The 13,190-nt window shown below is 40.3% G+C and overlaps 1 protein-coding gene across 17 annotated transcripts in view; it reads right to left on the minus strand.

Annotated features, from left to right (window-relative positions):
• PEX5L (peroxisomal biogenesis factor 5 like) overlaps nucleotides 1–13,190 on the minus strand; it is a 241,669-nt gene that overhangs the window by 12,906 nt on the left and 215,573 nt on the right. For all 17 annotated transcript variants that reach the window (XM_003950234.6, XM_001168575.8, XM_016942333.4 and 14 more), the window contains 5 exons: nucleotides 11,604–11,720; nucleotides 7,609–7,752; nucleotides 3,858–3,928; nucleotides 1,547–1,744; nucleotides 358–523 (listed from right to left, as the gene is read on the minus strand). In XM_003950234.6, coding sequence (XP_003950283.1) covers nucleotides 358–523; nucleotides 1,547–1,744; nucleotides 3,858–3,928; nucleotides 7,609–7,752; nucleotides 11,604–11,720 — 696 coding nt within the window. The remainder of the gene's footprint in view (nucleotides 1–357; nucleotides 524–1,546; nucleotides 1,745–3,857; nucleotides 3,929–7,608; nucleotides 7,753–11,603; nucleotides 11,721–13,190) is intronic.

Consider the following 13,190-nt stretch of genomic DNA (forward strand, 5'->3'; position numbering starts at 1 on the left):
AGGAAGACGGCTAAAAATTTATGCAGTGCTCATGGATGGAGACCATGGCCAGGTGAATTACTAAAAAATCTTCACGGTCAGTTTTGTCAAATGACTTTCACTCGTCAACGAACAGCTACCATTTGATGTTGTCATCAACAACATCAATTAGTGTTTCTATTTTAGGTATTTCATATTAGTGTTTGTATTTCAGGTATTTCAATATTAACAGCCACAGTAGCACATTATTAGTACCCATCACTTTAAACCATTGGAGTCAGGGAAATAAAGTGCAGAAGAAATGTAGACGGTGTAGCCTGTGAAAACTTATTTGTTACAGAGAACGCTGTGGTTTCTTGCTGTGCTGTGCTGTCTTACCTCTGGCCGAACAGTTAAGGCAGCGTTAAATGCATCTATTGCTCTATTAAATTCTCCACTCAGGTGGAACAGAACCCCTAGACCTGTCTGCAGGTCTGGGTCGATCATATCTCCATTTTGGTGGGCAGCTTCCAGATATAATTCCTTCACGCCTTCCAGAACAGAGCTACAAGAGAAAAAAAAAAATTAGATTTGTAATCCAAATAGTCAGAACATAAATGATTTACTGTTAAATCCCTTGACTGTATTTCAAGAAGTCTCTTCGTTACAGACTGGAAAATTTTGCTTAAAATACCTTAACTCAATGAGAGGACTATTAATGCTGAATGTTTTAAAATATGGTTGAATTTCATGAACTATTTTGTTGTACACGGATACAGACTGTGCTAAGTAAGGTCTTCACGAGGCGAGTTCTGTTGACTCTATGAGTGCCAATGTGGAAAACCCCACAGCTAAGTTTCCCAAGGCCTCAGTGAATAAGGATTTAACATAGGATTTATTGCTGATAGAAAACAAAATTTCTAGGCCGGGCGCAGTGGCTCACGCCCGTAATCCCAGCACTTTGGGAGGCCGAGGCGGGCGGATCACGAGGTCAGGGGATCAAGACCATCCTGGCTAAGGTGAAACCCCGTCTCTAGTAAAAATACAAAAAACTAGCCGGGCTTGGTGGCGGGCCCTTGTAGTCCCAGCTGCTCGGGAGGCTGAGGCAGGAGAATGGCGTGAACCCGGGTGGCGGAGCTTGCAGTGAGCCGAGATTGTGCCACTGCTCTCCAGCCTGGGCGACAGAGTGAGACTCCGTCTCAAAAAAAAAAAAGAAAACAAAACAAAATTTCTAGAAGACGAGACTTTCATTTTCCCCATTCCTAATTCTCAGGCTGGATAAAACTTGGAGCATTGGTATTTATTATACTTCACCTTGGGTGAATTATGTGTCCAAAGCATTTGACTTTAAAATGTGGCACTCAGATAAATGTCTGTGAGTGCCCACAATGTAGATCATGTGCCCGAAGGTTGGCCCTGGTCTAAGCACTAATCTTTCTAACGAGTGATGCTCCTCCAGCAGAATACTGTCCTGCAAACCATTCTGGAGTGGGTGGTGTCTGGGGTGTGAGGCTCATTAGTTGCCCTTTAGGTGATTCATTGTATATATGGGTGTTTACTGCCAGCTGTAATATAACGAGAAGGATACCTATCAACTGGGGACTTAGACATCCGCCGGGTGAGGCCTGGAGATCCCTTCTTGCTTTTCACAAGGTATTTGTACTTTGGATTTTGCTTAATCCAATTCTTCAGAGCGTCACAGGCATCCTGCTGATGGCCAGTGTTAGTATAACTCACAGCCAAGGCCATCAAAGCTTTTAAGTTGTTGGGCTGTAATTCTAAGCACCTGAAAAAAAAAAAGAAGCCAATTTCAGATTTTTTTTGAGCCACAATCTAACAGTTCTTCAGAAAATGTGGGGGGTCTTTATTAACTAAATACTGCAAAAGCGTTGGTAAGCTTGCTTATGTCAAGTCCCTGGAAAGCACCATATTTATCCACATAAAAATGGAGACCTCAGCATATTTTTAAGAAAGTTAAAACTTACCCTAATGATTGCTAGTTTGGTAATTTTAATAAGTAGCTTTAAAACTATGTGGCTTATCCCTGCACATGATTTATTAGTGCTTAATCTAATGAGATCTAATGAGAAATAGGGGATATCATTATTTTAATGCTGCTCTGTATTTTTTTTTTTTTTTTTTTTAGATGGAGTCTCAGTCTGTCACTGAAGCTGGAGTACAGTGGTGTGATCTTGGCTCACTGCAACCTCTGCCACCTGGACTCAAGCGATTTTCCTGCCTCAGCGTCCAAATAGCTGGGATTACAGATGCCCACACCACCCGGCTAATTTTGTATTTTTAGTAGAGACAGGGTTTCCATGTTGGCCAGGCTGGTCTCAAACTCCTGACCTCAAGTGACCCACCTGCCTCAGCCTCCCAAAATGCTGGGATTACAGGTGTAAGCCACCACACCTGGCCTCTACTACCAATATATTAAATATCTATTATCCCCAAAGAGAACTGACTTGAATGTAGACATCTAGATATGAAAGATTTTACAGTCTTTTGCAAAGGAGAGGGAAATTCCTGTGTTTTCAGAACGACTGATGTGGGTTTACAGGAGACACAGGCTAAAGCTACTCCCCCTCATTCTATTCCACTGGCCTCTAGCAAGGGATTTGCAAACTGAAGTGCATGTGAATCATCTGGGGGGTCTTATAAAATCTTCATTCTCATCCAGTAGGTCTACTGGGGTGGGCCTGGGATTGTGCAGGTTTGACAAGTTCTCAGGTGATGATGAGGTCTCTGGATAAGACTTTGAGGAGCAAGCCCTAGGCAGGACATAATACCACTCTGTGGTGGGCCTAATCTCCCAGATTATCAGCACTGGGTAGAGAGGTTCTTAATTCTGGATGCACATTACAAACACCTGGGAGTTTTAAAACTATTGCTGCTTGGTTCCCAGCCCTGATCAATTAAATGATCATCTCTGGGCTGTGCTTGGGCATTATTTTTCCCCTCCAAATGATTCTAATGTGCATGTGTATACAGGGTTAAGAACCACTGACTCAGAGCTCCAGATTTGGAGTTGGGAGATGAGGGTTTAAGTTCTGTCTCTGTTACATATTCTCTGTGTGACCTTGACCTTTCCTGATCCCCAATTCTCTCATCTGTAGGAAAAGGCTCTGAAGGCAGGGCCACACCCCAGGCACCATTACTTCATCAAATACCAACAGAATCTTGAAATCTAGGATTCCAAGATTGTAAAGCCCTAGAATTGCAAGAGTCTAGAATTCTTACAATCTGAGATTCCAAAGCTATAGGATTTATACACATACATTATGTATGTACATTCATATAAACACCATACATATAACATATGGAATGTATATGTGTGTGTGTGTGTGCATATGTATACACACACATATATATTCTCTTCCTATAGCACTATATTAAAGGCACTCAAAATAAAAGATAGGGAAAGTGGAAGTCTGTTTGGCAGAGGCTACTTTTCCAGGGTTTAAATAGGAGCTCTAGTCAAGTAGGGTGTAATATTACACACACCCACTGTTCCCATCCCTCCTGCTCCAACGTCATCCAGACCATTAGTCAGTACTCCACTTATTTTTTTGAAGAATATTTTCAGATGTTTCAGAAGGCTAAAACGTTAAAAGGAACTATTTATTCAATGAGTCTACTTTATGACTGGGTTTAACACAGGCTTTCTCTGGTGCCAGTGAATGTCCATTGATTTGTAGATAGTAAGACATTGTTAGGAACATGACTTCATTCTAAATTGTTTTTCAGAGCTAAGTGTGAGTGATATGCGGTATCTCAGCACTTATCCTTTACAAATTCTTTACACTGTACTTCAGTAAAGATCAAAAGACAAATCTGAAACAGGAAGTTGATTAACAAGTGTCCACCAGGCCCATGATTTTGCACTTAGCTTCCTTTACCTCTGGAGGGCGACAATAGCTGCTTGTTCATTTTCATTCTCCGCCTGGGTTATCCCGAGGAACTGCCATGCCTACGAAAGACAACTGATGTTAACATTGCAAGATGAAGCAGAATTACTCATGTGCTTCAGTTGGTTTGTTGACCTGTGATGGATCCCCTATGCAGAGCAAGCTGTCTCATATGTGAGCGCTATATAAAAGGGAAAAATATTGTATGCATTTCTTCATTCAACCTCTCTTGTGACACCTGGGTCAAGATCCTCTGTCATTATTTCCAAATTCGTTCAGTATTTATCCTTTCCTATAACCCAGTGCGATGGAAACCTCTGAATTTCCGAGATTTTGTTATATTAGGTATCTTAAAACCAAAAGATAAATATATAAAATTATACAATTGTGAGGAAAAGGGTTGGAAATATAACCCAGAAATGTAGCTAAATGAAATTTACAATAAGGAATCTCAAGATGTACAATATTAACTTAGCTTGTATGAATGAAAGTCACTTACTGGAAGAATTCACAGGAGATTTAGGAACTAGGAAAAGCAAAACAAACAAAATCTCCTATGATGTGTTCATTCCTCTAATGTAATCACTGTTAAAATGCACAAAACATATAACACAATCATAATGTAGACAAAATTTTATAGTCTACATTTATACATTTCATCGTACCTTAAGCCCTTTTTCATGTTTTTACAAAATCCTTGTAATTTTTAATTTGGATTTTGTTGAATGGATATTCCATTATTTACTCAACAATTCCCTTATTGCTTTGAGTTGGTTGCAATTGTTTGCTATTGTAAATAATATGAAGAACATCTTCAAGCAGATAGCTTATGTTTTTATATCTAGAATTAAAGTTTTTAACACAGCAAATTTTTCTCTGTATACTCATAAGAACAATAACTCTCACACTGTTATGAGAGTAATACACACAAACAGAAACCTCTCATTACACACATTGTCTTCAAATTTGCTGGGGGTGGAGGTATATTAGGGTCTTAGGGTTTAAAAATGTTTGAGGAGTGTGTAACTCTCCTTCCCAAGGCTGGGAGAGTTACACATTCCCCAAAGACTCTTACACACTCCCCAAACACCATTTTAGATTATACCGTTTTAAAACAAAACTCTAGGAAAGCAGAGTTATCTTAAAGTGCCATTTGAATGGTACTGGCTTTTCCTCTCATGGGTTATAATTACATATACCTTATAAACTCATAAAAATACTGATTATTCCCCCCTCCAAATATCCTTGATTCTTTTAAATCTCTTAAACATACAGACAGCAACCTCTATTTTGATTTCACCTTTCATATATCTTAGAATGCTTCTTAAGAAAAGATTGATGAAATAGTCTTTCTCTGGGGGCGTTTTTCTAGCCTTTGGCCATGGTGTCATTTTCACTCTCTGCAGTGTTATTACTTTAACTTTGAGGTCTCCATAGATTCAGAAGCCCTGGGTCCTTGTCTGGGATTTGTTAGTTACCACAGGCCCTCATTTTCTTATTTATGAATCTGAGATTGTAATATGTCCTTAAAAAAATCTTCCAGGGCTGTTGTGTCAAATAATGTAATATATTTGAAAACGCCTTGTAAAATACATAGCATTTATGTAAGATGACATTATTATTTTTAGGGGGTGGCCTATAGTTTCATATTAGTGTAATAATTTCCTCTTCTACAATGAGAATATATCTTTTATTTTATTTATTTTTGAGACAGGGTCTTGCTCTGTCACTGAGGCTGGAGTGCAGTGGCACGATCTCGGCTCACTGCAACCTCCGCCTCCTGGTTCAAGTGATTCTCCCACCTCAGCCTCCCGAGTAGCTGGGATTACAGGCAAGAGCCATCCCACTCAGCTAATTTTTTTTTTTTTTTTGTATTTTTAGTAGAGACAGGGTTTCGCCGCGTTGGCCAAGCTGGTCTCGAACTCCTGGCTTGAACTGATCCTCCCGCCTTCGCCTCCCAAAGTGCTGAGATTACAGGCATGAGGCACCACGCTTGGCCTATCTTTTAAAAATTCTAATATTTTGGTTCAGAATTTCAGCTTTCAGTTCAACCCCATTTCACTGTAAACCTTTTGACCAACAAGATATTACAAGATTTAAGTAGTGATCAGTTTACTCATTCTTCCTACATAAAGTACAACCAATAATAAAAATGAAGGCTCAATACTGATGTGCCAGGCACTGAGCTGAGCACTTTATTTGTGTGGACTAATTTAATCCTCACAACACCCAATGAGATAGTTACTATTAGGATTTCCATGTTACAGATGAGGAAACTGAAACTTAGAGGGTTTAACTGATTTGCCCCAGGTCCCATGGCTAACAGGTAGAACAGGGATCTGAACCTATGCAGTTGGGATAGCACAGCCTAGATGCTTAACCACTATTCTACATTGCATTCTCAGCACCAGTATATATACCGGTCCCTACAATTTCTGCAGATTCCCTTGGGAATATTCTTTATATGATGATTCCTGAAAATTACAAATGAAAGAAGAAACCATTATATTGACACTATCTTATGATAGGCCTTCACAGGTTTAGGAATCTAGGGGATTAGGACTGCAGAAGCTTTTTGGTGGTCTCCCAGCCTCTGTCTCTAATCGCTCTTCTCATCTCGGAGAAAGGGGTTTTTCTAACATGCAATCTGTTGTTATGCCTCTCCTGAGTACAGGCCCCTAGTGGTTTCCCATGGCTTTCAGATGAATTTCAAATTCTTGCCTATCTCTTCTTGCCTTCCCTCTACCATTCTCTCCTCCCCTCTTCCTCTTAACAGGATGCTTCATGCCCCTCTGCCTACCCACATAGCGCTCTCTTGTAACAAAAACTTGACTCCCCTATTGCCTTTAATTCCTGCCCCCACCCTGGCTCCACTTGTGCAGAAAGGCTGGATGCTTTCTAGTCTCTCAGCATCCTGTGCACACTCTGACATTGCATTTATTACACTACATTGATGTTTTTACTTGTTTTCCCAGATAGACCATAAACATGTTTTCCACCTGATATGTTTTCCCAGCTTTCAATAGTTTAAGCCAGGACCTGGTCTAATTTTTGGGACATAGTATGTGTTCAATAAATGTGGCGTGAGTAAACCAAGGGTGATGTACAGTGTGACACAAGAGCCAGACATCACTATATACTGTCCCTTGAAAACTACCGCTATATACTGTCCCTCGAAATCTACCGCTGGGCGCGGTGGCTCATGCCTGTAATCCCAGCACTTTGGGAGGCCAAGGCCGGTGGATCACTTGAGGTCAGGAGTTCGAGACCAGCCTGACCAACATGGTGAAACTCTGTCTCTACTAGAAATACAAAAATTAGCTGGGCGTGGTGACAGGCACCTGTAATCTCAGCTACTAGGAATGGTGAGGCAGGGGAATCGCTTGAACCTGGAAGGTGGAGGTTGCAGTGAGCTGAGATTGCGTCATTTCACACCAGCCTGGTTGACAGAACAAGACTTGTCTCAAAAAAAGAAAACTACTGATAAGCCTCCAGGTTGGTAATTTTGATTTTTCTTTTCCTGCCCCCAATCTTTATTTATAGGCACTGTAAACACTGCCAATTAGAAATTTGGTTAGAAAACGGGTACCTATTTGTAACTTTTAAACAAGTAGGCTAAGCTAGGTTAACTCCTCTGGGAACCTTTACTTGATGAAAAGGTGACCCAGCAGAGTTCTGTGTTATCTGTCCCTCGTTAGCACATGCCCTTTCCGAGTCTGGCAGAATGAAGGCAGAATGATACCTCTGCATCTCCAGGGTCCTGAAGAATTGCTGCTTCCATGAACAGGATGGTGACTGGCAGATCCCCTTCCTTCAGCCTTTTTAAGCCTTCTTCAAATGCTCCAGGCCAGTCCTTGAAGGGGTTTTCAGTGTGAAAGTAATATCCCTGCAACACAGAAAAACGCCAGTGCATGAGCCATTGATTTCTCTTCTCATTCTCACATTCAATAAGTTCTCATTAAAAAGTCAGGAAACAACAGATGCTGCAGAGAATGTGGAGAAACAGGAACGCTTTTACACTGTTGGTGGGAGTGTAAATTAGTTCAGCCGTTGTGGAAGACAGTGTGGTGATTCCTCAAGGATCTAGAACCAGAAATATCATTTGGCCCAGCAATCCCATTACTGAGTATATACCCAAAGGATCATTCTACTATAAAGACAAATGCACACATATGTTTACTGCAGCACTATTCACAATAGCAAAGACTTGGAACCAAACCAAATGCCCATCAATGATAGACTGGATAAAGAAAATGTGGCACATATACACCATGGAATACTATGCAGCCATAAAAAGGATGAGTTCATGTCCTTTGCAGGGATGTGGATGAAGCTGGAAACCATCATTCTCAGCAAACTAACACAGGAACAGAAAACCAAACACCACATGTTCTCACTCATAAGTGGGAGTTGAACAATGAGAACATGTGGACACAGGGAGGGGAACATCACACACTGGGGCCTGTTGAGGGGTGGGGGGCTAGGGGAGGGATAGCAATAGGAGAAATACTTAATGTAGATGATGGGTTGATGGCTGCAGCAAACCACCATGGCACGTGTATACCTATGTAACAAACTTGCATGTTCTGCACAGGTATCTCAGAACTTAAAGCACAATAAACAATTTTAAATTAAATTTATTTATTTTGATTAATTATTATTTATTTTAAATTGAAATTTCTGCTTTTCCTTATTATGAATATAGTACATTTTCATTGTATAAAGTTTAGATAATACTAAATAATATAAAAAGATACAAAAAGTTACCTATAATGCCACAACCTGTAGATACGACCACTGCTAATATTTTTGAGTTTGCTTTCTTCTGATATTTTTTGTTCTTTTTGTTTCAACAATTTCCCCTCAAGATTTTAAAAATACTGACTCTTTAGACATGTTTTTGCTAAGTGCTACCACCCATACCCCGAAATATGAATCCCACATACTGTATATCTGTTTACCTACTAGGGCCCTTTGGAGAACTACAAACCATTGTCATAGCTAAGAATTTTTTTGCCTTCACCCTGAACCAGTTTTTGCCTGTTGGGGGCTATATTGCCCCTGTTGAGCATGCATGTTTTAAAGTTAAAGATTTTTTTTTAATTGTAAAAATTTAAAGAATACAGGATGTATAAATAACTGGTATTTTCTATGAGCATATAAATTAAACAAATAGGCACATATTACATACGCAGTCTTGTAGCTTAGGCCTCGCTTAGTTTTATGTTGTGATTTCTCTATGTTATTAAAATTATTCCCATGGATAGGCTATATTTATTTACTCAATCCCCTATTGATGAACATTCAGGTTATTTTAAAGTTTTTGTTATCATAAATAAAACTACGGTGAAAGCCTCATGCACAAATCTTTTCTGCATGTACTTATTACCTTAGGATAGACTCCCAGAGGGGTTTATTAGGTTAAAGGTTATGAGCTATTTTTAAGCCCTTGAAATGTGTAGCTAAATTGTTTTTGAAAAAATTTGTCCAATTTAAACTCTCATCTGAAGTATCTGAGAGATGTTATTTGTTGCAATTTTACTTGCATAGATTGTCATAAAATCTCTTAAATTTGATAGATACAAATAAGCTAGTGTGTTGATGATGTTACTAAGGTTTAAGAGTAGATCAAGTGGAGGCCTTCGGTCTCCATAGGTGCTTAAAAGGACAAAATGCCCCATCAAAAGCCACAGGGTGTGACTGGCTTATGTGGGGTTAGTGTGGGTATGGGGTTCTGGGAGTAAGGGGCTATGGAGCTCAGGCAGACCTCGGGGGCACGAGTTACAGCCCAGAGTCTGATGATCTGAATCAATGTCCTGTGTGCTCACTTAGCTATGATTTCCTTGTGGAAAAGACAGTTACTTTTAATGAGATGGTTGTTCTAATGTTATGAGATTGCCTGGCCCATTGAGGGACAGAGTATTTGGAGGAGAGAGACATTTTAATGACTCTGTAGATTGCAGATCTACTAAAATCGGAGACTATTCGTCATCACATCCCCAGTACTTATAGTGTAAGAGTAGATACTCAATAAACATTTGTTGCATTAGCAAAATATCATGAATACTATCCAGAACTGAATATTATTGAGACTTCCTCCACCACAAAATAATAATATATACTTATCTATAGTTTTTCCTTTAATCTTTTAATTAATTAATTAATTTTTAATTTTTGTGGGTACCTAATAGGTATATGTATTTATGGGGTACCTGAGATATTTTGATACAGGCATACAGGCATACACGTATGTGATGTGTGTAACAGTCACATCAGGGTAAATGGGATATCATCACCTCAAGCATGTACCCTTTTTTGTGTTATAAAGAATCCAATTATACTCTTTTAGTTATTTTAAAAGGTACAATAAATTATTGTTGAGTGTAGTCACCCAATATTCTATAAAATACTAGATTTTGTTCATTCTATATAACTATATTTTTGTACCCATTAACCATCCCCAGTTCCCTACCCCCCTCCCCTGCCCATTACCCTTCCCAGCCTCTGGTAACCATCATTCTACTCTCCATTCACATGAGTTCATTTGTTTTAAATTTAGCTCCCACAAACAAGTGAGAACATATGAAGTCTGTCTTTCTGTGCCTGGCTTATTTTACTTAACATAATGACCTCCAATTCCATCCATGTTGTTATAAATGACAGGATGCCATTCTTTTTTATGGCTGAATGGTACTCCATTGTATATATGTACCACATTTTCTTTTCCTTTTTTTTTTTTTAAGACAGGGTCTCATTCTGTTGTCCAGGCTGTGTAGTGACACCATCACAGCTCACTGCAGCCTTGACCTCCTGGGGTTGAAGTGATCCTCCCACCTCAGCCTCCTGAGTAGCTGGGGACTACAGGCGTAGTCCCCTATAGTCTCCTGTAGAACTGTAGAACTACAGTTCTTTCTCTTTTTTTTTTGGTAGAGACAGGGTCTCACTCTGTTGTTCAGGCTCACATTGTTTTTTATCCATTTGTCTGTTGATGGACACTTAGGTTGCTTCTATATCTTGGCTATTGTGATATATACATTTTTAGGTAAGAAAGTTCCACATTTTTCTTTCAAGTCATTTACACTTATTCCTCAGTGTTCCCCCCAACCCCACCAAGTGTTTTTTAAATGCACAAATCCTAGAGCAACTGGGACTTCATGAGTGATTTGGCTGGTTGTTCACTGTACTTGTGCATTTGCTGGGGCTCCTATCAGGGGAGTACCTCTAAGGAATCCTCTTGGGACTTTACCTGGTTGTGTGAGAGCATCTTTTCCACAGAGTTTCTTTGCTGGCTATATAATGACCACCTGTGAAATATAGCCCCAAGTCTCCACTTCATTCCCACGCCACTGGTATCACTTCTGTTGTTGGTAAATCAACAGCACTCACATGACTGGCTGACAGAGTATTGTGACATTAGACCAATTCTTGTTCCAACCCACCCTTAGTGTCAGCTAGTTCAGTAACTGGCTAGCAGTCAGGATCCAAGCTCTGGTCAGCTGCCAAACTGTCTGTCTGAACACTGATAAAAATAAGAGCATTTCATTCCAACTTGGCTGCCTTCACACGTTGGATAATTACGTTATCTCATTCTATCAGAATTTCTTCTAGGTCAGATTGACATTAAATTGTCTTTTTAATTACTGTGTTTTTGACAGAATAGCTATTGACTAATCTATAAAATATGATCCAAGAAGGTGGAGAAAAGTAGTCAGCGTGTATAGGAACAGAATTGGTTACCTTCTCACTAGCCGAGATGGTTACTTGGTTCTGGGCTTCTTGGTTCTCAGATATCCAGTTCCTCCGAGCCATTTCTTCCCATTCTGCTTGCATCTTATCCCAAAACTCTGTATCTGACTGGGAGACAGGAAAAATGAATGGAGATGGATTTAAGAACATGCCACATCATCTGTGTCTTTTTCCCCCCCCAATAGATAAAAGAGGCTTCTGAGGAGGAATAAAATGGCTGATGACATCCAACTGATAGGCATGGCTGAAGAGCTTCTGGAGGGTACTCACTGGTCAGAGTGTTGAAGTGGATTAGCTGTGGTTTTCTCCAGCAGGAAAATAACTACCATCAGAAAGACCAGGACCACATATGCCAAATTCAGCTAAAAACCCACTACTTATGTACAGTTTCATGTGTGGGCACTAGGCTACATTTTAGGAAGGGCAGTCTCTCCCAGAATTGCTCCTAGCATATAAAGAATTAGAGCAACTGTTTTGGGACTGGCTGAGCAGTGACTTGGGAGGACAGCCAGGTATGGACAAGAGAATGAAACATTAGTTGATCCTACTCTGTGTCAAGCACTGTGCCAGCAGAAAACAGAGCCTGGAGGGTTATGGTCCCAAAGCTAGGACTCACAGGATCCGAACCTCATCTGCCTTCCAAGCCCACACTTGTCAGCTTATGGCAAACTTGGTCTGCTGGTGCTAAAGAATGAGGGACCCTGGTGTGAACCTGACTGAATCCTCTTCAAGGACTTTTATGTGGCAGGATGATTTTTTGAAAAATGCTACTTTGTTTTTGTTTCCTTGTAGTTTCCCCACACATCTTCTGTAAGGGAAATCAGGCTGTTTACTCTTCTTTACTTCAAGGGAGGTGTGTGTTCCTAGACTGAAGAAGATTTTTGCTGCAAGAGCTGTCCCTGGTTGACTTCTATTTTATTAAGCCTGAAGAGAGTTCTTTGGGTGGCCCAAGGGGCAGGAGGAAGAAGCAAACATCTTAAAGAATTTAAGAGAGACGGAATTTTCCAGGGGTAGGGAAAGAGATGGAGGGTGGCAGGTTCTGATTAGTGGGAGACTGGTGCTCAGTTTTTAGCTATTTCCCAGGCAAACGAGCTTGATATCAGAGAGGAGGACTGTGGATATATAAAGAGGGCTCACTTGAACCCCTGTTCTCACATGGCCGGGAAATAGAAAGTGAATTTCAAGGAGCCACTTTGGCCTTGGATAGCTGTTAGTGGTCACCATGACAGCCAGAAGTGGCGGGGCGGCGGGTGGGGGAGACTCTGTCCTTGTTTTCTGACACTACATAAGCCTTCCATATTTCATATTTCATGCCCTAGAGTAAGTTCTCTACCAGCCTGCTAAGAGAGACACTTGGAAACCACTTTATTTTCTTTAAACAAACAAATAAAACAATGAGTATTCCTTGAACACCTGAATCTGGGACTGAAATTCATACTCTTTACAAATTGCAAATCTCAGTGTCTATGATTCGAAATCCTGTGACTTGTTGATATATCATCACACTGACTTGAGGTTAACCTTCACCTTTTAATCTTCTGGTCTGCCTGGGCTGTGGCTGCCCTGAAGCAAGAACTC

The sequence above is a fragment of the Pan troglodytes genome, chromosome 2 (genome assembly GCF_028858775.2).
Source record: "Pan troglodytes isolate AG18354 chromosome 2, NHGRI_mPanTro3-v2.0_pri, whole genome shotgun sequence".
Classification (NCBI taxonomy): domain Eukaryota; kingdom Metazoa; phylum Chordata; class Mammalia; order Primates; family Hominidae; genus Pan; species Pan troglodytes.